Source organism: Chrysoperla carnea, chromosome 2, assembly GCF_905475395.1.
Source record: "Chrysoperla carnea chromosome 2, inChrCarn1.1, whole genome shotgun sequence".
In the NCBI taxonomy this organism is placed as follows: Eukaryota; Metazoa; Arthropoda; class Insecta; order Neuroptera; family Chrysopidae; genus Chrysoperla; species Chrysoperla carnea.
The window spans coordinates 697,287-722,672 of NC_058338.1; the positions used below are offsets into that span (position 1 = coordinate 697,287).

Consider the following 25,386-nt stretch of genomic DNA (forward strand, 5'->3'; position numbering starts at 1 on the left):
AAAATAAACAATTATATGCATCAGCGGAAAATATCAAAAAATTGCTCCGTAAATACTCTTTCAAATTCCAAAGTTGCTCCAGTTATATAATTAATATGTAATTAAATATTTTCAATTAAAAATACAAAATTTTACATACACAAAGGGGAATGGGGGGAAATATGAAAATATATAACGATAGATTGAAAGAATAGATTGAAAATATATAATTATATGGTTCAATAATTGCTTTTGTGTACTTGAGTAGTATTCAATGAAATAGTTTTGGGTATAAAATTATTTTATATAGTATAAAATCAATTTTCGGGATAACAATTTTTTCATTTTTGCTTATCTAATAATAATTTATATAAATAAATAAAAAACGTTTTATATTTTAAATTTTGTTTTATTTTTTTCTATACCATTTTTCCTTTCAGAACAAAATTATTAACTTATTAATTATTCATAAAGGTAAGTATTAAGTTATTTATGTGATTATATATAAGCCAGGTAGCTGTGTGGGTATAGTACTTGATTTTGACACCAAGTTATGCGGGTTCGCACCCTGGTGATACTAACATTTTTACTTTTAGATTAAATGAATTTTTCCTGAAAATCGTTATATATTTTAAATTTTGTTTTATTTTTAAAATTTTTTATCCTATTTTTTATTTCAGAACAAAATTATCAATTTATAAATAATTTAGCAAAGGTAAGTATTAAGATAATTCTTATTATTATACATAAGCCAGGTAGCTGTGTGGATATAGCAGTTGTCTATGAAACCAGAGTACCCTGGTTCGTATCTCGGTGTAGAATAATATTTTTACTTGTAAATAATTGGATTTTTCTGTTGTTTAAATTTTCTACTCTTTTTATAGTTAAACCCGCTCTCTTGTCATAAATCATTTCAATTATACATATGTCATAAATCACTATTCTTTCATTGGGTGGGAACTTAAATAATCATAAATATTCTTTAAAATCATAAATCATTTTTGAATAGGAAAACATGTAATAAGGTTTATTTCACTCATATTCTCCTATTACAATATATTAAAATTGTAGTACTAAAATTAAAAAAGAGCTTGGTTACGCTAAAATTTGATACTTTTTAATAGGAGAACATGTCCTATAGTTGATCTCACTCATATTCTCCTATTAAAAAATATTAAATTTTGATGTTCTAATATAAAAAAATGCTTGGTTACGTTAAAATTTGAAACTTTTTAATAGGAGAACATGTCATATAGCTAACCTCCATCATAACCTCCATCAAATTTTCGGGATAACGTTTTCAAATTAATATAAATAAATAAATATCGTTATATATTTTAAGTTTTGTTTTATTTTATTCTATCCCATTTTTCCTTTCAGAACAAAATTATTAATTAACTAATTAATTTTTTTTTAGTAAAGGTACAAACAAATTCTTATAAAATATAGGTCAGATAAAGAAGTTGGATTGTAAATACGTAATATTCTTTTTGGATTTTCATTTTATTTTTGTGTGGTATTTGGTTTGTAAAAAAAAAGTTGATGCAAAAAAATTTTTTTAAGATGAAATTAATTATATGGAATTATGTGCAAGTAGTTCGTAAATAGTTTTTATGTATTTTGATTTCATTTAAATAAAGTTGAAAACTCAAACCCTGTTTTTATTTTATTTTTCCCCATCTCTCTGTAGCTATACAATATTATTTCAGTTAAAAATAGGTGAGTATTTCGAACTTCACGATAGGTAAGTATTTCAAACTTCGTTTGCCATTTTTTTTTGGTAATAATACTACTCAAAATTTTCCGAAAATGAGTTTTACTTTTTGTTATAATTTAAGAAAGTCGAAAATATGGATATGTATAATTATTTATTAGTACGAATAACAGAGACCTAATGGTATAATGGTTAGCGTATCTGACTTCGAATAAATAGTCCCTTGGTTCGAAACTAGGTGAGGACATATATTAAAAAAAAGTTCATTAAATCTTTTAAACAAAATCTGATTTTTATTTTAATTTTTTTTCAAATTTCCACCACAGCATGTTTGCCTAGTAAATGATGAAAAAATTAGTTTTTTTTCGTTCAAAAACTTCAATTTTTTTTACATTTCTACTAGGAGAACATCAAGGACGGACGGAATAAGTAGTACCTGATAGCAAGGTAATTGTTGTCACCTCGTAAGTCAGAAAGTTAGTGGTCTGCACACCCGTGTTTGGTGAGTGTGACCTCTAGTGGGCAGACCAATAACTTTCTGCCAAAATAAAATTTTAGACTTTCGGGGTGAAAACACTTACTCACCTTTCTCCTTATCAGGAACTACTAATTCCCACTTATGTTCTCCTAGTACAAATGTTGAAAAAATTGAAAATTTTTTCGAAATTATATTATTTTTTGAATATAAAATTAAACTTACCAATTATTTATTTATATTAGCTGACCAATTATCAGCGAATGCTTCCCGATCGCGCATAGGTGGAGTTTTTTCAATCTTTAATAAAAAATTTTCTGATGCTGACCAATTAATGAGACCAACTGACCTTTTATGACCAATTTATGACCTTTCAGATGGTATAATTGGTCAATCGAAATTCCGCACATGAGGTGCTAAGATCGCGGAGCTTATTTTTATTAAGCGATACATTTTTAGACCGTGAGTGTATTTTTCGTCCTTGACATAATAAGCTTGAAAATGAGGGGTGAATAATGGAATTTGAGATAAAGAAATAAAGGAGATAAGGTTAGGACAGAAAAAAACTTGCTAGAGTATTATAATATATAAGATTAGGACAGCTTAATATAATATAGCTTAAGTTAGTTTAGCTTTAGTTGAACTAAAGTTTTGCAGAATCTAAATAAATAAGTAGCTTAGTTAAGTAAGGTAAGTTTATCATCAAATAACCAACCACACATAATTTTAATATCTAATATTTTTATTAATCATATTTTGCATGTTATGATGAATTCTTTGAATTTTAAATGATTAATAAAATAATATTCTTATATAAAAAATTTATTTTAAAAAATGGGACCAACTTTAAGGCAAAAAAACAAACTGTTCAAGTGAATTTGCTCCATTTTTATACAAGAAGTTCTGGAATCTACACCTGACACTTGTTAAAGTAGTCCGGTTGTTGTATAGTCAACTGTGTAGTCAACTGGGCAATTTTATTGTGTTTATTGCGATTAATCCTTTCATAAGTTCGACTTGCACTTCATCTATTGTTTTTTTTTAAATCGGTTAACAATTATTTTCAATGAATTAATTTTTCCTAAGAATATCAAAACACTAATTACCACAAATTCTTTGTTTCAATATTTTTATTAAAGTTCATAAAAATTTTTTTTATGAATTCAAACACACACAAAAAAAACAGTTAAAAAATTAGTCACTGTATACCTTTTTTTATTAATTAAATTATTGAAATTGCAAACAAATTATTACGAAATCTTTATTGCGTAAAGCGGAAAATGTTTAATGCTCTTAATGAATTGCGTTTTGCGTTTTCAATTTGTGAATTACACCTCGCCTGTTCGCAATGAACTCCAGAAGAAATAAAGCTAATATTTAAGCTTCAATAAGTAAGCTGATATTTCTTCACTCATTAAATTCAGAAATTTGTGGCTTCTTTGAAAGTTCTATGTGTATCTATAACCACAGACTTATGCAAGGAAACACCGTAAAATCCCCACTTCCTCTTAAGAATAATAAGAAAGCAGATAATCATCAATTTCAAGCTTGTGGTAGCAAACAAAAATTTAAAAAGCAAAAAAAAAGGACCTCGTAAAAGTCCCGTAAAACATCCTACTGCCAAGAATATTCTTATCCTGGCTAATAAGTTAATCTGAGTTATCCAGGATAAGAATATCCAAGAAGTTTTCTATGCTTATGGCTTTTTCTGTGAGCTTCTACTCGGTGCCTGGAGTCTCTTATAGTTGCGAGGTTCTAGGTTCAAGGTGATTGGTGTCCATGTAAGAGAAGTTTTGTTTTGATATATATAGTAAAGACAACTCGAATCACTTTTTACACCGACGACAGGGAAGGTTATGGGTTTGACCAGGCTTCCTCCGTTGATACCCATGGTGGTCTTCGGATTAGGCTTTGCGTCACAAAAAACATTATTACATGAAACAAACAAAAACTGTATCTTTCTAGGTAGTAAAAAAAAGGGTAGTTTTAGTAGTGTTTTTCCCATTTTTTGGAGAGTGGTGATGTGAATAAAGTAATTTTTCGAAGTATTCTGTTAGTTTGACTTTATTTCAAGTCATTAGGTGAAAATTTCATCTTATTTGCATGTATAGAACAGATAATTGTTATTTGGGAGTGGTTTTTCCCATTTTCGTAGGAAGGGAAAGGTATTGCAATGAAAAAGTTTTTTCAACAAAATTCACACATTTTTCTAGCAAGTCCCTTAGAAATTGTATAGATGAGTGTGTCAGTGAGTCAGCTCCAAATAGGGCTACATTTGATTTTAGATTTTCTGGGAATAAAAAATTGATGGGTAGAGCTTAGGGCCCCCCAATAACGTGGACTCGAGCCTGAAAAACCTATGCATAAAGATGGCATTGCCTCTACTTTATAATTATTAATCACTAGTAAAAAGGTAGAGCCTATGATGTCGACTACTTCCTAAACACACTGTGAAGATTCAGTAAGAGATAAGATATTATGTTCCATAAAAACCAAAAAGTTATTCCAAAAAAAAAAAAACATGCGTAAAATTAAGCATTCCAAGAAATTGAATTGTTTATTATCATAAAAATAAGTGATTTAATGCAAAGTAAGAAACATTAACAATTTCTAGAATTGTAAACAAATTGACTACTGCAAGCAAGTCGTGAGTGTTGGTTTGTCCACGTCCTCCCCAAAAAAAAATGAGGATGCCATCATTTTGTCTACCTCTCACATAATGGATGACATACATGAAACAATAAAGGATAGAATGATTGTTCCATAGAAACAAGCCATCTCTGTCACACAATATACAATGTCAGTTATAAAAACCAACTTGTTTCATTTCTCTCATCAGTTCTTCTATAATATTTGACAGACGCGAACAAAGCAAATACAAAGCGCTCTCCTATAATTGTTGTTTATTTTTCTTTTCGCCAAGTGTTAACCGAAAAAGAAAAAAAAATGTTGCCGAAAAGTGCATCGTTTATTTTCTTATTATGTTTGGTTAATTTTTCATGTGGACAAGAAATTAGCAGGTAAGGCTTAAATCAATGTTTATTGACATTTATAACTCTTAAGGAAGTTAAGATAGAAAAAATTCCATTTTTGTTTTTTTTTTTTGGTAAAATTGAGGACATGCTTATCGCAGTTTTGTTTTTGTAGGTCATAAATAACTTTCATTTATTCGAGAATAATCACCGTCTTACAATGATTAAAAGAAAATGTAGCTATTGGTATCGTCTACCAATAGTGGAATTTCGTAAAAATTCTAGAAAATTGCAGGATATTGTAGCGAATTTCCTATTAAAGATGCCGGAAATGGCAATTGATATCGTCACATGAGATTGACATAAGTCACATGAATTGATATCCTAGGGGGGAAAAACAGGCGTGTTTACGAAGAAACAAATGTCGAAAAACATTAGAAATTGTACCGTCTAACTCAAAGACATAGAAATCTGGTGGTTCTAAGAAGTCCCGCATGATTGCTTACCTCGTTTTTTCTCGAGATGACGGAACAGTGAATGTGTTCTAGATACTTCCACTATAGTGTGTAATTTAAGTAACTACGGAAATTCTATAAGACGGCGAAGCTTCTGCGTGACGATTTTCTTTATTGAATTGATATTTATTATGATAATTTTGCAATAAAATGTGTGGGGGCTCAATTGTTTTGGTTTTCCATTCAATTGTGCTGTAAAATAATTGCACATTCTTTTGAATAAAAATGAAGTAGGTAGAATGAAAATTCCTTTTTGAGGGGAGATTTATTACTTCTCGATTCTTCGAGACGAAAATTTTGAATGATTTAAACGCACAGCGAAAACTATTGAAATAAAATTGTCGAAATTGGTACTATTGGCTACTTTTAAGAATACGAGAACTTACTTTGAAGGAACTTACCTTTCGAGTCGTTGGATTTTATTATATCTGACAATTCTACTGTCCCCGATAAATAACTATTTGAATACAAAGAGATGCAAAATCGAATAAAAAGTAGAAACTTAAGGGTTGAACAGCAAGATTTCAACTTATAGAACAAATCCAATCTACATAGAAAAATCTCTGTAGATTTTGTCATGTAGAGGAGAAAACCGAATTCCGTATGAATATGAAAGCCTCTCTTCAAAGACACAATCACTTAGGATTGACTGATCGCCATTCAAGTGAAATGAAGTGTCGCACAGGAATATCCTCAAGTTTATTAAAACTCTTCAACAGCTAGAGCATCTTTAGGGGCAGTAAAGATCTTTGAAGAGTAACTAACTCCAAGCAAAATTAGTATCGCCCGCTCTTGTACAAATTTGATTAAATTGCGAGAAAAAAAAAGCGAGAACTTCGAAAAAAGTACATATTACTGCTGCTTTTAAGGCCATGGAAAGAAAATAGAAAATTTTGGTTAAAAGATCGAATACCGACTGTAAATATTAGATTCTGATCTACGAGCTTTTTTTTGTTTAAAAAAGATTTGATTTGAAAGTTGAAGAATTGCATTTGCCGGTTAACCAAAATAAAAATAAATAAGCCGGTTAATTTATAAAAAATACCTGGTCAAACAGGTATGTCTTTTGTACAGGGGCGTAGATAATCTTAATTTATTATGCAACCCTCTGACAAAAATATGTTTTTGCTTGAAGTGTTACGGCTGCCACGTGACTAGTCAACTATTTGTATGACGTAAATGTAAGAAATTGCTCTAAAAATATCGTAAGCTAGGCAATTTATATGACTAAAATTTCAAAAAAATCCGAACCACTTTAGAGAAGTCACACTGAGAGTCTTTTAGAAAGAAAACGATATAGAAAAGTGAGAAAGAGATCAGATAAATCTCATCTGTACAATATCTTGTGAAGGATTAACTGCGTGGTTTTTATTATAAAAGCGTAGTTAAGAATTACTTTCGTACGCCACTGATTTAACCCAAAGTATATATTATTTTTATCAGACGATGATCATTAACTTTGAGTCTTACTAACAAACTAAAGAGATTTTATTTCCTCAACATTGATCATGTTGTAATAGAACGAAGAAGCAGAAGTATAGTATTATAAATTAAAAATGATACAGTCATGACATTGAAATGATTTTAACCTACTTTTTAATTTTATAATAGCAACAAGATTGATTTACATAAACTAATAAACTTTAATAGACAACACTTAACAACTATTTACAACAATTGTTTTTATTTGTAACAATTAAAGGAGCTTAAAGAATTAGCTTAAATTAAAATGGACCGTAGATAAAAGAGTGTAATACAGGTCGTCCTGAAACTAGCATTAGAAGATTAAACAACTTTTGGATCTAAAAGAAATAATATTCTAAAATTTAAGAATAAAAAGTATATTTGAATATGAATCTAAAATTTGAAATGATATTTATGTCGAAATTTTTCCTAGAAATTTTAAAAATTACAATTTTGGAGTTCTTAAGAACTGATTTTCATATTCTGGAATAGTAAAAAAATCCATGAACTCTAACTTTCTGCCGTGTGCTAAATAAAATGTTCAGTCGCTGTGAAACATTTTCTTCCATATGATCGCATAATATTTACGGCCACAATAGACCACGGGTCGTTTAAGGTCGGTTAAGCAAGCTAAAATTTGATGACTGCATAACCTATCACAACTGGGTCTAGCAGGCACTGAAAATTTTTACGTTTAGAAAGATAAAAAACTATAATTACCGAAGCCCCATATTTCATGAATAAAAAAACTTTCGACTTATTTCAATTTGGCAAATTCATTCTCCAGAAGCTCGTCGTAACTTATAATACACTCTGCATTACAAGCAGATGAAATAAATCTAATAAAATCTAGTTAGTGAGGAGTGCATTTAATCAAAATAAATAAAAATCTTAAAAAATTAGATTTGAAGGAAAGATAAGTCAATTAATAATAATTGCCTCACGTTTTAGCATCTGCATAGAACATTCTATTTAACAATAGAAAATAGTTATTTTAGAAAATTTACATGATTTATGTGAATAAATAAATAAAAAATGTAAATGACTTTTTATTTTTAGAATAAATTATAAACAATTAAATGATTTTACTAAGCATAACAATCAAACATAGCATCATAGCATAGCATAACATCATCACATATAGATAGCTTAGCATAGCTTAGTTTAGCTTAACATAACTACCAATAAGTATTATAGAATCATGACTTCTTTTTAATGTGCACATAAGATTATAATGGTATGTTAGCCGAGCAGCTGAGCTAGAAATAGTTTAAAACTTCTAGTTCCATGGATTACCCCAATACGGTAGTTGCCTGATGTCGAATTCGCCATATTACGCATAAGAATGTAAAACTAGATTTGATGCCATAGCAAAATTTGAAAGTGAAATTAAAATTGATTAAAAAAGGAAGAAGTTATAGGCATTCAAAGATTATTTCCCATCTCTTTTTAGCAAAACAAACTTTTGTATGTATTTAATAAGTATCTTTTAATAGTGATATCGCGAAATGATGTCACTAACTTATGCCTTCCTCTTTGTTTAACTAAGACTTTTAAACGTTCATATTTTGCGTTCTTCTAAAGATTTTCAAAAACCATTTAAGGTTAGGTTAGAGTGGCTGTTCTGGGGTGGGAGCATTTGGAGCTGTTTAAGAACAGCAGGAGGGCTTTGACGTCGACTGACTTTAACTCGGAGAGGTCGTCAAAGAGAGGCTGGCTCAAGTAAGTCCATCTCCTCATGACAAGAGCTGGGCAGTGACAGAGAAGATGAGACATTGTCTCCTCCTCGTCACCACTGTGACAGCTCCTGCAGTAGTCGTGATACACTGCCAGGCCTAAGCGTTCAGCATGCTTGCCGTCCAGCCAGTGTCCTGTGATAGCCGCAACAACTTTGCGAACAGAGGTCCTTGGAAGTAATATGATGACTTCGGAACGCCTGCGATTGTACTCAGATCATATCTGTCTTGTAGTACCACAAGTACGTTCTTCCCTACATCTAAGATTGGCCTTTTTCAGAATATCCTCTTTCAGGAGTAACTTGCAGTTCGCAAATGGAAGTCCCGGGTATTAATTGATGCTTGTGTCCGGCAGCATTGTGCCATTTCTGGCAAGCTCGTCGGCTTCACAATTTCCTGGAATGTCTCTGTGTCCCGGTACCCATACCAGGTTTACATTCATTTGTTCCGCCAGCTCATTTAAGGACGTACGGCAGTCCTATGCTGCCTTTGACGTTAGATAGACCATCTAAAGATAGAACAAAAACCATCTAAAGTGATTAAATAAATTAGTCAATATCCCCGTTGCGGTTATTTTCCGATTGATAGCTCTCGAACTATGATTTATTCTTTTTGCTAAAGCTGATATAATGAGATGATTCATCTGTTAAACCAAAACAAATATCTCTTTTTTTTTTGTTACGAGGTAGCAGCCACCATAATCTGCTATGATTCATCCAAATGTTTTTGTTTTTAAAAATTACTTTTACAAGAAACATAATATTATTATTATCATAATTATTATGTATGGACCAGCTACAGCGAGTTCAAGGTTATTGAAACTTCTTGAACAAAAACATTCATTTCATTTAAAAATCTAGTAATTTCTTTCCTTGTACACTTATAAGAAAATACGTGAAGTGATGATATCTTTCTTGAAAGCCAGCCATAAATCTACTGGTTATCGATGGACGGAAAAACTATCTATTTATCGAAACGGAAATCATAAGTTTAAAGATCAAATTAGATAAATTTGATTCGGGTTTATGAACTCCCAGAATTATTAACATAAATTTTCACAGACAACGCCTTTACTAAACATCTGCAGCAGACGATTGTCTCTGTAAATATATTCGTTGGGGGCTTGGGCGTGTGAAAAACATTATTTAGGGTTGATATTGATTCATCACAAACTCTACAGAGCAATTTGTTTACAATTATTTTACTAAACACCAATGAAGTTTTAAAAAATTCACTTTTTTTATAGGTTTTTTAATGTGAATTTGCTTAGCTTACGTAAATACTGCGTGACGATTGTTTTTATTAAAAACCGCAATCGATTGCAAATTATAATTTGAAGGTGATCAATTTTTGTGTGTGTTTGTTTCCAGTTGGTATTACAGGAAATAGATTTATCAAAATTTTATTGTTAATATTAATAAAGTACTAACTCGACCCGTTTATTTTTCGTTCAAATTATTTGCCTAGCTTGTTTTTTCTTAAGCGGTACATTTTGAGTATATTTTTCGTCACACCTAGACATAATAAGCTTGAAAATGAGGGGTGAATCATATGGTTTGCATAATCAACTCCCCCCAGAACCTGTTCTTAAATAACCTTCTCGGTTTTTGCATTTTAAATAAATAAAATTAACAAAAAACTTATTGGAAAATTTTTATTAAAAATATTATTTTATTGATAAGAATTTTTATTGATTTTTGGAAAATTTCGTAACAGTTTTTTTAGGTGATTATTCACAGCTATTAATATATTCATATCAAATTTTATTTATTATTTTTAATAAATATTTCAAAAATATTTAAAACAAAAGCCTTAAACTAAAATGGTCCATAGTAACAATATAAGGACCTTTTCTATCAACTTAACAGATACTTATGACGAAAAATAAAACTCATTGAGAATCAAATGTAGTGTCACATATGGAACCACCCTACTAATACTTATATTAGTTAACAAGATATCAATTTTTTCCAATCCCGTTAGGCATCAAAATAATTGAACGCACATTAATAATTGTAAAAATAATAAATCCTTGAAATTGTCGCCAATTTTTTTTAAAACAGTATTTAATTGTGGAAAAAATGATAAAATTATTTGCCCGTAGAAAAAATGAATATTTAATGATTTTTCCATTCCCATGGTTACATAACATTTACAGATAGCTTGCAGGGATAAGATAAAAAAACCGCTACTTTGGAATAATACACTTTGAATGAATGATTGAGATGCATAAGTTCATTGCATCTCATTGGCACCTTTCTAGTAGGTACTGGTTTTAGCACATGGCTAATTACACGTAAATCGCATAAAGTGGCTCCATTTTCAGAATAATGTGGTTCTTTACGCCCTTTCTTAGAGCTACAAAAGCGATCAATGTGTCAAATTCACATAGGCTACAAAAACGGTTAGAAAATTTTTGTGGAATAATTTTCATATTTGTAATATTCCTATATTGTCATCAGAGTGAGATATACGGGCGAAAACATCACAGTTCAGACGATATATTCCTCTTATTCTCTCGACGCAGGACCGTAACAGTTTTGCGAATGTGTCACGCTACGGCCAATAGTATGCGTGGCCCAACAAAGTACTTTTGCTCTGTCTCGGTAGTTTTCCGCCGGCCCTTCTCATAGAAGAGTATAGGACGCTAGCAATATAAGAGCATTACATATATGGTTAATTTACGTATCAAAATGTACGTGTCAAAAACTCCATTGTCATTTCTATTTCCATGGCTTTAAACAAGCGATATCCTTTTTTTTCGAGAATCGATAGGATTATAAAAAAAGAACGATGTTCGCGTGAATGTAATTTTTTTATTGAAACTATTTGTACGTCGTTACCATGCAAATAGACATAATCATATCTTATTCAATTAGTAACACATGAGTGCGATTTTAATGTACTTTTTCAGTTGAATTATTTACATAAGGTCAAAAATTTTAGTACCTTTTATGAAGTAGTTCAAAAAAATTATTTAACCGCTATATACCGGACGTCCTTCCTACAAAATATACACAAATATTATGCCTTTCTTAATAAAAGTTTTTTCTTTTACAAACTGTACAGAACGTCTTGACGTATTTTAAAACAAAATTGAAAATTCTTATAGAAGTTTAGCTATTAAGCGAAAAATTTTTGATGTGGGGAGGGGGGTGCACCCTGTAAGACAATTTTATTGTAAAAAATATGAATTTGTATATTTGTGCAATCATCTGAAGCCAATGAAATTATCACGTAATTTTGTATAGAATAATTTAAGAACCCGCAAATAACGTGCCTTGAATTATAAAACCACAGATATTTATGACAAATAAATTAAATAAACTGTTTGTTACAGAAATTCATGCCAAAATCGATTCGAGATATCATTTTTCTCATAAACTAGTACCTCAATCGCCAAATGATCGTGATTTTTGAGCTTTTAAGATCAAAATTACCTTATAAACTGAGTGAAGTTTCTCATTTTTTTAAAAAAGTGCCCTTACAAATTCAAATAATTCGATTCGTATATCTTCCTCCATAGGATCTAACGGTGGAACCTTCTAATCCGAATATCAATAGCTACTCTTACACTAAATCTCATAGTTTTCAGTGATCGCACTGCTTTAAACACTGTTTTCAATATAAATTATAGCTAATAATAAAAAAATGATTTTTTTTTTGCTAATTTGATAACAGTTATTGTGTGTGTCTTGATTAACGACTTTTAGTACGCTAATGAATTCAAATAGCCTACTTTATGCCTAAAACAAACCTAATACCTGTAGACTGACATCTGTTTAAATAAAATAAATCGGTGGTTTTGATCTGAGTTCTTGTTTTGAAAGTAGAAGACCATAAAAAATTTATTTATAAATGACTTGCGACAAAAAACTGAATTATTTATTTTTTTGCCAACAGTTAATTTTTACAATTCTAAAATAAAACAATTGCCATATTAAGTATTATGTTAACGGTTTTAGTTTTCGTATAATTTTATGATTGATTCTACATTTATCCCTATCGACCGATAAACAAGAGGTGGGGAGTGCGCAAAGCACAAAATTTTGATTTTTTTTTTAAATAAAAAATATTTTTGTAAATTTTGATCAGTTTTAAGCCAAAAAAGTACTCCCGTGAGTTTTCTCTAAACGTTTAGTTTTCGAAATAAAAATTCTTGAAAAATTAAAAATGCAATATTCGATTTTAAGGAAAATGTGTTTTTTTTTTTTCAATCTCTGAGGGAATTCGCTTAGCTAACGTAGCTCCTGCGTTACGAATTTTTTTAATTTTTTTTTGATAATGCTTGATAATATAAACTATTATTAATACTTATAATTAGATTTTAAAATAAAACAGCCTAAGTATGTATTAATTGAATTAATTAAATTTTATAAATAGGTGTAATAAAATCAATATAAAATATTTTAAACCAATTATAAATCGATACATAACTAATTCTAATAATTATACCTAATAACAATAACAATTTATTATAAATAATTTGATTTTTTGTTGATGTAAGCGATTTTATAATAATTCTATAAAAATAATTTTGAATTGTTTAATTTTATTTTATAATTTATAATAATTTTTTGTTGATAAAAATAATACATAAAATATTAAATAATTTTTATTTTTTATAAATTTAGCAATCTGATCTAAATTTAACAAAAAAAAAAAATTATTTTTTTAAGGTCAAAGTAACTAATTAGAAAGTGGATTTAAAAAAAATCACATGTTAGGAAAAGTTTTTTTTTTATACGTATCGACGGTTTATTAACGAAGCGCATCCTTTATACATGACCGTTTCATAGAAGCTGCGTAAACTAAGCAAATTTTGTCTTAAGAGTATTAAAAAGTGCAAAATACTTGCAATTATTATTTCGAAATCCGTGTAAAAGCAGTTTTAATGTCACGGACTTCCCGCTTATTATTTTTTAGTAGTATCGGGTACAAATCTGAAACTCGCACTTGAAACATAGCCAAAAACACTCTCCATTAAATTACCTTTCAAACGAACGGTTCGTCCGTTTAGGCGCTACGATGCCACAGGTAGAGAGACTCCTTTTTCGGTTCGGGGTTTTTCTCAATTTTTCGAGATTTTATTTAGACACCAGTAAAAATTGTGAAACCAAAAATTAATGAAATCTTCATTTTTGTTACAGTAAGGTTCTTGAAGATATTATGAACGATGATGACGATGTCTTCTTCAAACATACCTGGAGTAATTTACAACCACAATTATCATCTGGTCTACGAAATTGGTTCTCAGCATTACACGAACAGGATTTAAATCCAGCAGAAAGTTCACATCAATTCGAGAAATCAGAATCGAATGCCGAAAAAGATCGTGAACCATTATCACCTGATTTTAAGGATCCAAAAGGTGATGTTGAAAAACCACCATCATCTGTTTCATTCGAATCGGTACCAAAGAAACCTGATACAGATTTCGGTATTATTGATATACCAGCCGGTGCAAATAATAATGGTGGATCTATTTTCGGTTCTGGAGGACATGGTGTTGTGTTAAAAGATTTACCCGGTTTTGGTAGATGGCCTGGTAATATTTTCGATATGTTTGGTGGTATTCCAACACGGACTCCATGGTGGAAAGGGTAAGTTCAAGAATTCCCCAGAAAATCCTTTGTGTCCTGTGGTACCCTTATTAGATTTACATTCATTTGTTCCGCTTGCTAAATTAAGGGCGTTCAGCAGTCTTGTGGTAGCTTTAAAGCTTCGAGCAAAAGCCAGAATATAAAGTACACAAATATGTATCCCTCTTACGGTCTAAAATTAATCAAAGTGCATTCTAATTAGCATACATCTTTTGTAAAGTGTTCAATGTTGATGAATGTGTTTTGCACCGCGCCATTCCTTGCGGTGAATGACTGTTAATAACCTATAACGGTTCAATAAATATTAATGACAATTATCAATTATTCTTCGATGTAAAATGTTTGACTGACATGTTTTTTCGATATTTTTATACTAAATCTAATTTACATACAAACAATGAACAAAAGAAATATCACAAAGATTTGATCAACTTGGACTAGAATTAGAAAACTATTGTTGAATAGGTAGATCCTGACCTCGAAAGAAATTTAAAATTTTCTAGGTACCATTTTTTAACTTTCCTGCCGAAAACTAAATCGGATATTAAAGTAATTCGAAGAACTTGATCCAAGCTGATGTCAGAACATGATATCCCTCATCAAAGTCCACAACTTTTCGTTAAGTTATTTTCTTATTGGTTGACTACAAAATGAGCTATTGGTCATAATAGATTAAAATGATCCACATTATACAATTTTTCTAGAAAAAATTTGGTTTTCGCAGTTTTTCGTACAGACATCGTTTGCCAGAGAAAAAATTTAATAACTCTATAACAAGGAAAAAAACAATGAAGGTTGTTTTTGAACCAGATGGGTTTTTCCTTTCGCCTTATATTATTATTTTAATTTTCTGATCATGTTTATTCGTGTACCATTCAACCATTATAATTAGGATTCCGTTTCAAAGTTGTGAATTCACTCATATGACCGGCCGATCTTTTGTTTTACCGCAAAGTTAAAATAAGATTTGTTTTTCCTTGGTATTTGTATTTTGAGAGACTGATGTCGGAAAATTTGTTTGAAATTTATGGATCGCTCGTTGACTTTTTTTTAGCAAGACTATCCAACATTATTTTGATTAAAACATTCGAATGGTTGGTCATGCAACAGTCACGTTGTTGATTGAATGTCACGATTCGTGATGTAATGGCTGATGAACTTGACCGCGTAATTTTTTTTATTTTACCTTGTAATTATAGATACAGAGGGATTCTAAAAAATTGAAAGTGTTTTTTAACGATTCAAACAGTTTGTATACATTCACATAATGGCTCAAAGTTGGAGTGTATTTTCTACAACCCCCCTGCAAATATAACATCACAATTTCTGTACTAACCTTGGCTAGGTTAGCTTAATTTTAAGAAGCTGTCCTGGGATGGGACACACTTAGACCAAAGAGTCCGCTGTGTTATCGAAAAAGATTTGGCCCGTCTCCGGCCACTACTCTATAAATCGTTTGGAGCTGTTAAGGAATAGCTGAAGTACTTTGACGTCAACTTATTTCAGTTCGAATTGGTTGTCATAAAAAGGCTTGCGCATGTGATTCTATCTTCTCATTGCAAGAGTTGAGTCCTATAATGTCTGTAGTATAAGTCCAGGGTCACGGTGTCTATATAAAGTTCACATTCATTATTCCTCCCAGAAACGAACTGGGAACGTCACGAACATTATAATTTTAAGAATAACTCCTTTTTATTCGCCTTCGATTCAAAAATTAGCAATTCAGGCAAACTATTTTTTCATAGGAATACTTTCTAGAAAGAATTCGATTAAAATTTAAAATACAAAATTAAATTTGTTTTGATAAACAAACAACAAAGAGAGAGGTTCAGAAGGGCATACGGGGGAAGTGTGACATTCATGTATTCAAGCAATTCAATGTTTGTACAACAACACGATTCATTGTTTTAGTTAATATAAAATTTAATGTTATAGCTACAATAATTATAATTAGCTACATCCGTGAAGAGCTTTAATTGAACGATAGAAATCATAAATATTATAGAGTTGATTTTAAACTTTGATATAATTTTGATTTTAAATCTTTTATTTTGTTTTTTGTTTTTATTTTCCAGACCAAATGTTTGCACAGAAAAAGAGGAGATAATCGAAAGTGAAGATAAAGAAACGGATACAGATAATATTGGATTCTTTGGAAGTATTAACTTCTCAAGTTGTTCGCAAACACTCACCAAATATGAATGTACAACGAAGTAAGTTAAACATTTTTTAGTTTTATCATCAACCTTTTTTTAGGGAGCATTTAAAAGGAAGCATTCAAAAAGTTGAAGTTTATGATTCGTTTTTCAACAGGTTGTTTTAATCATAATTACATATTCTATTCATGTATAAAATGTTTGAATGATTGTTATATAAGACGTAAAAAAACATATTTATTTATAAATATTAATAATAAATTATAGGTTGAATAATGAAGCACTACAGCTATCATGGATGCCATTTACAATGGATTTATTATTATTTTAATACAGGGTGGCCTCCTCTCTCTCTATCCAACTTTTATTAAAATATATGACAAGACAGGTCCGTTGAAAAATTAACTTTAAAGTGGTTTGAGCAAGATGGTTAATGTTCATTTTTCGGCGAAAAACAAAAATACCTGTTTTTGCACGCACCTTTGTTTATAATTTTTGCAATTTTCTATGTGTAAAAGAACGCTTTTAGTACATTTTCCTAGATATTATTTTGAATCCAACAAGGTATCACACGTATTGACTTGTTGACTAAAATAACAGTTCCAGTTTACTTTTACAACGATTATAGATTTTTTTTGCCACGTTACATTTTTTTTTTTTTTTTGATGGTACACTCTGTATATGAAAATTTAAGTATTAGTAACTTAATGCCGGATGCTAATTAAATATTTAAACAAAAAAAAAATATGTTGATGCCATAAATAAACAAAGAATTACGTTTTGTTTAGATAAAATATTTATTTACAAAAAAATAATCAATCAGGTGTTCGTTCAATCCATACTTTGAAATTATTAGCTCACAGTTCAAGACGGAAGCGAAGCAACCGATAGCAATATGTCGTCTATAAAATTGTTTCTTGTACTTATGGGTCATTGCAGGTCATTCTAATCAATTTTGGGGACAAGTAATAAAGATTGTATTATAACTGAGTCAGAGCAACGCGTGGTGGTCGATCCAACTACTACTTCCAAAAATTTTTCAACTTTGATAGTTCTTTCTAGATAGATAATCTGAACAAATTAACTCTCTTAAACAGTTTGATTACTGAGACTGGGAGGTTGCGGGTTTGAATCCAGGCCTATAATCTCTCATCTCGTAATCCATCGAAAATTTTTGGCTTGTGTAGAAACAATTTTTTTCAGTTTCTGCCATAAAAATAAACAATAGTTCAATTGAAAACATAATAAAAACAATGATTGAATGGATTTCAAAATAAATGAATACTTTTATGTGAGATTTTGGGAAAAAAATCTGAAATTTCATTGAAAAATATTATAAAATAAGTTTTGTTTTTATTTCAACAATTGTGTGTTGTAATCCTAATAACATGCGATTTATTTTTAAATATAGAAATATCATAAACCGAATAATGCTCGTTGAATATTCTTTAATTTTCTATGTCTCTTAAAAATATGACTGAATTTTAGAAAACGTCGTTTTATTCGTGTTTTCTGGAAAAATTGAAACATTGACTGCAAAATATGACTCTTCCTGACATCTATTGGCGACGAAATAAAGTACATTACCGGGATATTCAAATTGGTTTTTGTGTAGGGACATTTTAAATGCTTCTTATATTAGTAATAAAATTTATGCCTTTTTAACTCAAACAAGTGAAAACAAACAATTGACTGATTAAATTGTTGAAATACCATGTATAGACAATGTTGATTACGTAAGCGTTACTAAAAAAGATAACCACTCTTAGATAGCCACACATACATAACTAATATTTCCCCTCACAGGTAAACAGTGATATTTAAGAAAAAAATGTTTCAACAAAAGTTGTTAATTTTTGTATATGAAACATTTCTTGCATTTAAACTTTTATTCTATCTCTAAAGATTTACAAGATGGGTCCGCCGGACCCAAGACCCAATTGACCTATGACCTATGTTATTCATTTACTAACCTGACCTCATTTTTTACGTTCTAGGCACGCTATAAAAATTTGAGATTGATATCTCTTTTCGTTTTCGAATTATCGTGTTTACAGACGGACAGACGGACAGTCGGACAACCGAAAATGGATTAATTAAGTGATTTTATGAGCACCTATAGCAAAATTTTATTTGTAGGATCAATATTTTAAAAGCCTTACAAAGTTGGTACTAAAATTAGTATATTCTTTCATTTGTGATAAGTCCCGGAAAATGCTATTGAATTAAAGATTTTCCGGGATCAAATTTACAAAACAAACAAAAAAATACTTAAATACAAAAAGGAATTTTTTTTTCTAATTATAGAAATAATTCTCAAAACAAAACAATAAGAAAAAAATCTTTGATAGATATTTAATTCAAATCTATTTATTATCTTTTTGTATACTTTTGGGCAAAGAAAATGGGACCATGAATCCGTCAAGATGATCAAAGATTTGCTCACGCGTTTTAAAAGGGTTTCAAATATTTGTTAATCATAGCCTCTTCATATTTTTATATAAAGTTATTTTTTAAAACACTAGCATAAAAATAAAGAAATAAATAAATAATTTAATGCATTTCTTAAAATATTATTTGATATTTATTTTGATAAAAACAAGTGAAAACAAACAATTGACTGAGTTAATTGTTGAAATACCATGCATAGACAGTTGCTCATTGCGTTTACATTTTACCCAGAATTGCTTTAATCTAAGATCCCACTTTCCCAAATGAAAGCTTACCCTGATAAAAAATAGAAAGAGTATTAAGTCTGTTTGAGTCTTGAATCACTTTTGTAAGATACTTGAATTATGTGAGGCGTGCCATTGAATTACACAAGAAAAATTTAATTAAGATAAAAATCAAAGTATCAAAATATTTGGAATAAATAAGAAAGATATCTAGGACATATCGACAAAGAAACTGAATTTGAAAGAAAACAAATAAAAAAAAAGAGTCTAGTAATCAGATTAAAGTAATTATCTTGTAATAAAATTAAAAAATTGTTTAACTGTTGAAAACAATACGTATTACACCGCCAGTATGCCTCTGCCCCGTAGAACAGTCATGCACAATGCCAACGGTGGTCGATCGACGTGCTATGAGTGAAAGTAAATAATTTTGGTTGATGCCGGCTCAGCTCGACTCGGCTCCTATTTATAAATTCATGATATTCATAATTACATATTTTGTTTCAAGTATTAAATAATGCCCTTAATTTATTACATGTACTGCAACTCTGCAAGTCATTTTATTTAATATCAAGTATTTTATAACGCAATTTTACTGTAATTACCTGTGAATGACATCGGTAAAGATCGATTTAACACGATCTTAAGAATTCAGTGCAAATTTTAAATAAAAAAATAATAAAAAGTTTAAAGCTTGTTTCTTTCTTGACAATCGAAGATAAAAATAAGGTTTTTTATTTCGCATTTTATACTATTTTACGCATATAGGGACTGATTAATCTAGTTGGGAAAAATGTTCTGGGAACATGAATTCTGGATATACAGGGTAGAACATTTTAATCTATTATGGCTAAAATAGTTCGTTCAGATTGAAGCTATTTTTTGGGGTTGCTTTATTAATCAATTTTAATCCTAAAATGTAAGAGATAGCATAACACATTAAATTAGGAAATTGGTTGAAAATATTCTTTCGAAAATTGTAAGATTTCGGAGGAAATACGACGAAATACGAAAAATATATCATTGTTGCATTGAATCGAAAGAAAAAAAAACGCAAGATACAGAAAAATGCTTAAGCAAAAGTTGCCCAAATGTTAAAATAATAAAATAATATTTGCAACTAATTTAACAGCACTTAGAATCGATATCCTAAGCCAATATTTATTTTCTAGTGATCAATTAATAAATTATTAATTTATAAAGAAATAAAAAGCACAAATTTTATTACAAATTTTATATTTTCCGGCATTGAAACTTTATGATACCTTCAAATATAATTTATATGAAACAAAATATTGAATCACGAAAACCATTGAATCTTGTTGAGTTGGATAAATGTTGTTTTGGATGACTTATTTACAAGAAACATAAAACAAATACTCACGTGTGCTGTTAAGTCTGTTGTTTGTTTAAATGTTTGTTGATATTATTTATATTCGATGGATATACTTGAAATTTTGGCAGATCGTTGCATTTTTAGCCAAGATTGTCATTTGTAACCCAAAATTCTCACTGTAAAAGAAAATCATTATAAAAGAAATTTGTATCCGTTTCCACACTACCATTGAGGTAGGATACATCAGCGCGTTTTTTTTTACGTGGTATCCCCTATAGGCCTAATCCACGATCTTTTCCTTCTATTTAAGTGCATCCGGTTACATTTAAACAGAAGAAAAAGATAAATAATCATCCAATTTGTCGTGACCGGAACATGACAAATTGGATAACATTATCGCAATTCCTAAAAATAAAAATTCACAATCCCCAAATACTATCAGCCTAAATTTGACATCACTTAATATAATTACAGGACAGGTATTCCTAAAATATAAGAAAGAGATAAAACATAAATATCCCTGGAAAAAAATTCAATTATTTCAAAAAGAAAAGGGATAAATAAAAATTGCTTAATTTACAATAACCTTTATGCATAAATATTTCTGAAGGTCCATTTGAATTAACCATATCAACCTAGTTATAAGTAGACTTACCCCAGAATGAAACCAATCAAAAATATCACAGGCTATAACACAGGCGAAAAATCCATGTAATCAAGATCATTTTTTCCGTACATTATCTGTCTAGATATACCTAACTCACTTTAAGTGATGACTGCGCTTTTTTGCATGTCCCGTCTCACCGTCATCATGAGTTGATACATAATCCCCTATCGAGGCGCTTAGCTTTTAGACAGACATAACGAGAAAAAATTGATTTTTGACTACACAATTTCTCATAGTGTTATAACACATGCAACAAATCGAACGAGTTTTTCCTGAGAAACATCATACTAACCTTAGTTAGTCAACGTCGCTTCTCAGAATTTAGGGCAGACCGAATTTACAAATTTAAAATAATATATTTAAAAAAGAAAATAAAAAAAATTTAAAAAGAAAAATTAGGCAATTTTTCAACCCAGTTATAAGTTGACTTACCCCAGAATGAAACCAATCCAATATATCACAGGCTATAACACAGGCGAAAAATCCATGTAATCAAGATCATTTTTTCCGTACATTATCTGTCTAGATATACCTAACTCACTTTAAGTGATGACTGCGCTTTTTTGCATGTCCCGTCTCACCGTCATCATGAGTTGATACATAATCCCCTATCGAGGCGCTTAGCTTTTAGACAGACATAACGAGAAAAAATTGATTTTTGACTACACAATTTCTCATAGTGTTATAACACATGCAACAAATCGAACGAGTTTTTCCTGAGAAACATCATACTAACCTTAGTTAGTCAACGTCGCTTCTCAGGATATAGGGCAGACCGATTTTACAAATTTAAATTAATGAACTGATATTTAGAGTAAAATAAATTGAAAAAAACCAAAAATATCTCTGGGCATAAAAGTTAAAAATTGCTTAATTTGCAATAATATTTATGCATAAACAATTAAAGAAAGTTCTAGGATAGGACATGATAAAAAAAGGTAATTCTAGGATAGGATATGAATTTTACAAGTCACAAACACAGAATTATACGAATGACATTGTCGGAGATGAAAAAGCATAAATATCTCTGGAAAAAAATTCAATTATTTTAAAAAGAAAAGGAATAAATAAAAATTGCTTAATTTACAATAACCTTTATGCATAAATATTTCTGAAGGTCCATTTGAATTAACCATATCAACCTAGTTATAAGTAGACTTACCCCAGAATGAAACCAATCCAAAATATCACAGGCTATAACACAGGCGAAAAATCCATGTAATCAAGATCATTTTTTCCGTACATTATCTGTCTAGATATACCTAACTCACTTTAAGTGATGACTGCGCTTTTTTGCATGTCCCGTCTCACCGTCATCATGAGTTGATACATAATCCCCTATCGAGGCGCTTAGCTTTTAGACAGACATAACGAGAAAAAATTGATTTTTGACTACACAATTTCTCATAGTGTTATAACACATGCAACAAATCGAACGAGTTTTTCCTGAGAAACATCATACTAACCTTAGTTAGTCAACGTCGCTTCTCAGAATTTAGGGCAGACCGAATTTACAAATTTAAAATAATATATTTAAAAAAGAAAATAAAAAAAATTTAAAAAGAAAAATTAGGCAATTTTTCAACCCAGTTATAAGTTGACTTACCCCAAAATGAAAACAATCCAATATATCACAGGCTATAACACAGGCGAAAAATCCATGCAATCAAGATCATTTTGTCCGTACATTATCTGTCTAGATATACCTAACTCACTTTAAGTGATGACTGCGCTTTTTTGCATGTCCCGTCTCACCGTCATCATGAGTTGATACATAATCCCCTATCGAGGCGCTTAGCTTTTAGACAGACATAACGAGAAAAAATTGATTTTTGACTACACAATTTCTCATAGTGTTATAACACATGCAACAAATCGAACGAGTTTTTCCTGAGAAACATCATACTAACCTTAGTTAGTCAACGTCGCTTCTCAGGATATAGGGCAGACCGATTTTACAAATTTAAATTAATGAACTGATATTTAGAGTAAAATAAATTGAAAAAAACCAAAAATATCTCTGGGCATAAAAGTTAAAAATTGCTTAATTTGCAATAATATTTATGCATAAACAATTAAAGAAAGTTCTAGGATAGGACATGATAAAAAAAGGTAATTCTAGGATAGGATATGAATTTTACAAGTCACAAACACAGAATTATACGAATGACATTGTCGGAGATGAAAAAGCATAAATATCTCTGGAAAAAAATTCAATTATTTTAAAAAGAAAAGGAATAAATAAAAATTGCTTAATTTACAATAACCTTTATGCATAAATATTTCTGAAGGTCCATTTGAATTAACCATATCAACCTAGTTATAAGTAGACTTACCCCAGAATGAAACCAATCCAAAATATCACAGGCTATAACACAGGCGAAAAATCCATGTAATCAAGATCATTTTTTCCGTACATTATCTGTCTAGATATACCTAACTCACTTTAAGTGATGACTGCGCTTTTTTGCATGTCCCGTCTCACCGTCATCATGAGTTGATACATAATCCCCTATCGAGGCGCTTAGCTTTTAGACAGACATAACGAGAAAAAATTGATTTTTGACTACACAATTTCTCATAGTGTTATAACACATGCAACAAATCGAACGAGTTTTTCCTGAGAAACATCATACTAACCTTAGTTAGTCAACGTCGCTTCTCAGAATTTAGGGCAGACCGAATTTACAAATTTAAAATAAAATATTTAAAAAAGAAAATAAAAAAAATTTAAAAAGAAAAATTAGGCAATTTTTCAACCCAGTTATAAGTTGACTTACCCCAGAATGAAACCAATCCAATATATCACAGGCTATAACACAGGCGAAAAATCCATGCAATCAAGATCATTTTTTCCGTACATTATCTGTCTAGATATACCTAACTCACTTTAAGTGATGACTGCGCTTTTTTGCATGTCCCGTCTCACCGTCATCATGAGTTGATACATAATCCCCTATCGAGGCGCTTAGCTTTTAGACAGACATAACGAGAAAAAATTGATTTTTGACTACACAATTTCTCATAGTGTTATAACACATGCAACAAATCGAACGAGTTTTTCCTGAGAAACATCATACTAACCTTAGTTAGTCAACGTCGCTTCTCAGGATATAGGGCAGACCGATTTTACAAATTTAAATTAATGAACTGATATTTAGAGTAAAATAAATTGAAAAAAACCAAAAATATCACTGGGCATAAAAGTTAAAAATTGCTTAATTTGCAATAATATTTATGCATAAACAATTAAAGATGGCTCATTTAATCTTGATTTACCTTTATTAACATAAACTTACTTAGAAACAAACCCGAAAATGAAATTTAAGATTTGGAATTCAAATGAAGGGAATAGATAAATGTCAAATAAATAAGCTATTCATAGTGAATAGTAAAACACACACTCAAATTAATTATATTACTAAGAATAAATTATCACATGAGATTTAGAAAATAAAAATTTTACTTACCTGGATTTTGAACTCCATACCTGTGTAAGAGGAGTAGGACTCGCTATACTCTCTGCCACACGACTTGATGCTTGTTACAATTTAAACGGCCATAATCGGTGATAAAACTGGACCAACCTAATGAATAAATATATTTTAGTGATAAATAATTAAAATAATTAAAAATAATTTTATTATTATCTAGTGTATGTACAAATATCAGCCAATTGATTCTCTGTAGGTATATGTTCAATTTTTAAATTATCTTTTTTTAATTCTGATCGAATGAAATGGTATTTAATGCCAATGTGTTTACTTCTTTTACTTTCCCAATTCTTAACTTATTGAATACTTGATTGATTATCCTCAAAAATTACTGGTTTAACGATAATATTAAAACATTCATTTTACAAACCGCAGCTAGCTAATGCAACTTAATATTCTGTTTTTTAGATTTTCAAAATATATTATTTCCAAATAATTTAAGGGCGTACATGCGTCAACGATAATAGTAGAGAAACAAAAAACAATATGGTAATGCGATAGTTTAAATGATTTTCTATGATTTAAGACAAGAAAAATAACCTGTTATCGAATTATTTTCATTGAATTTTAAGTTTAAAAAATTGACTAAAAGTAAGATTT

The 25,386-nt window shown here is 29.9% G+C and overlaps 1 protein-coding gene across 1 annotated transcript in view; it reads left to right on the plus strand.

Annotated features, from left to right (window-relative positions):
• The first annotated feature begins 5,020 nt into the window (after window positions 1-5,020).
• LOC123293963 (transforming growth factor-beta-induced protein ig-h3) overlaps window positions 5,021-25,386 on the plus strand; it is a 29,124-nt gene continuing 8,758 nt past the window's right edge. Inside the window, exons 1-3 of the mRNA XM_044874974.1 lie at window positions 5,021-5,188; window positions 14,006-14,458; window positions 16,534-16,671. Coding sequence (XP_044730909.1) covers window positions 5,115-5,188; window positions 14,006-14,458; window positions 16,534-16,671 — 665 coding nt within the window. The 5' untranslated portion in view covers window positions 5,021-5,114. The remainder of the gene's footprint in view (window positions 5,189-14,005; window positions 14,459-16,533; window positions 16,672-25,386) is intronic.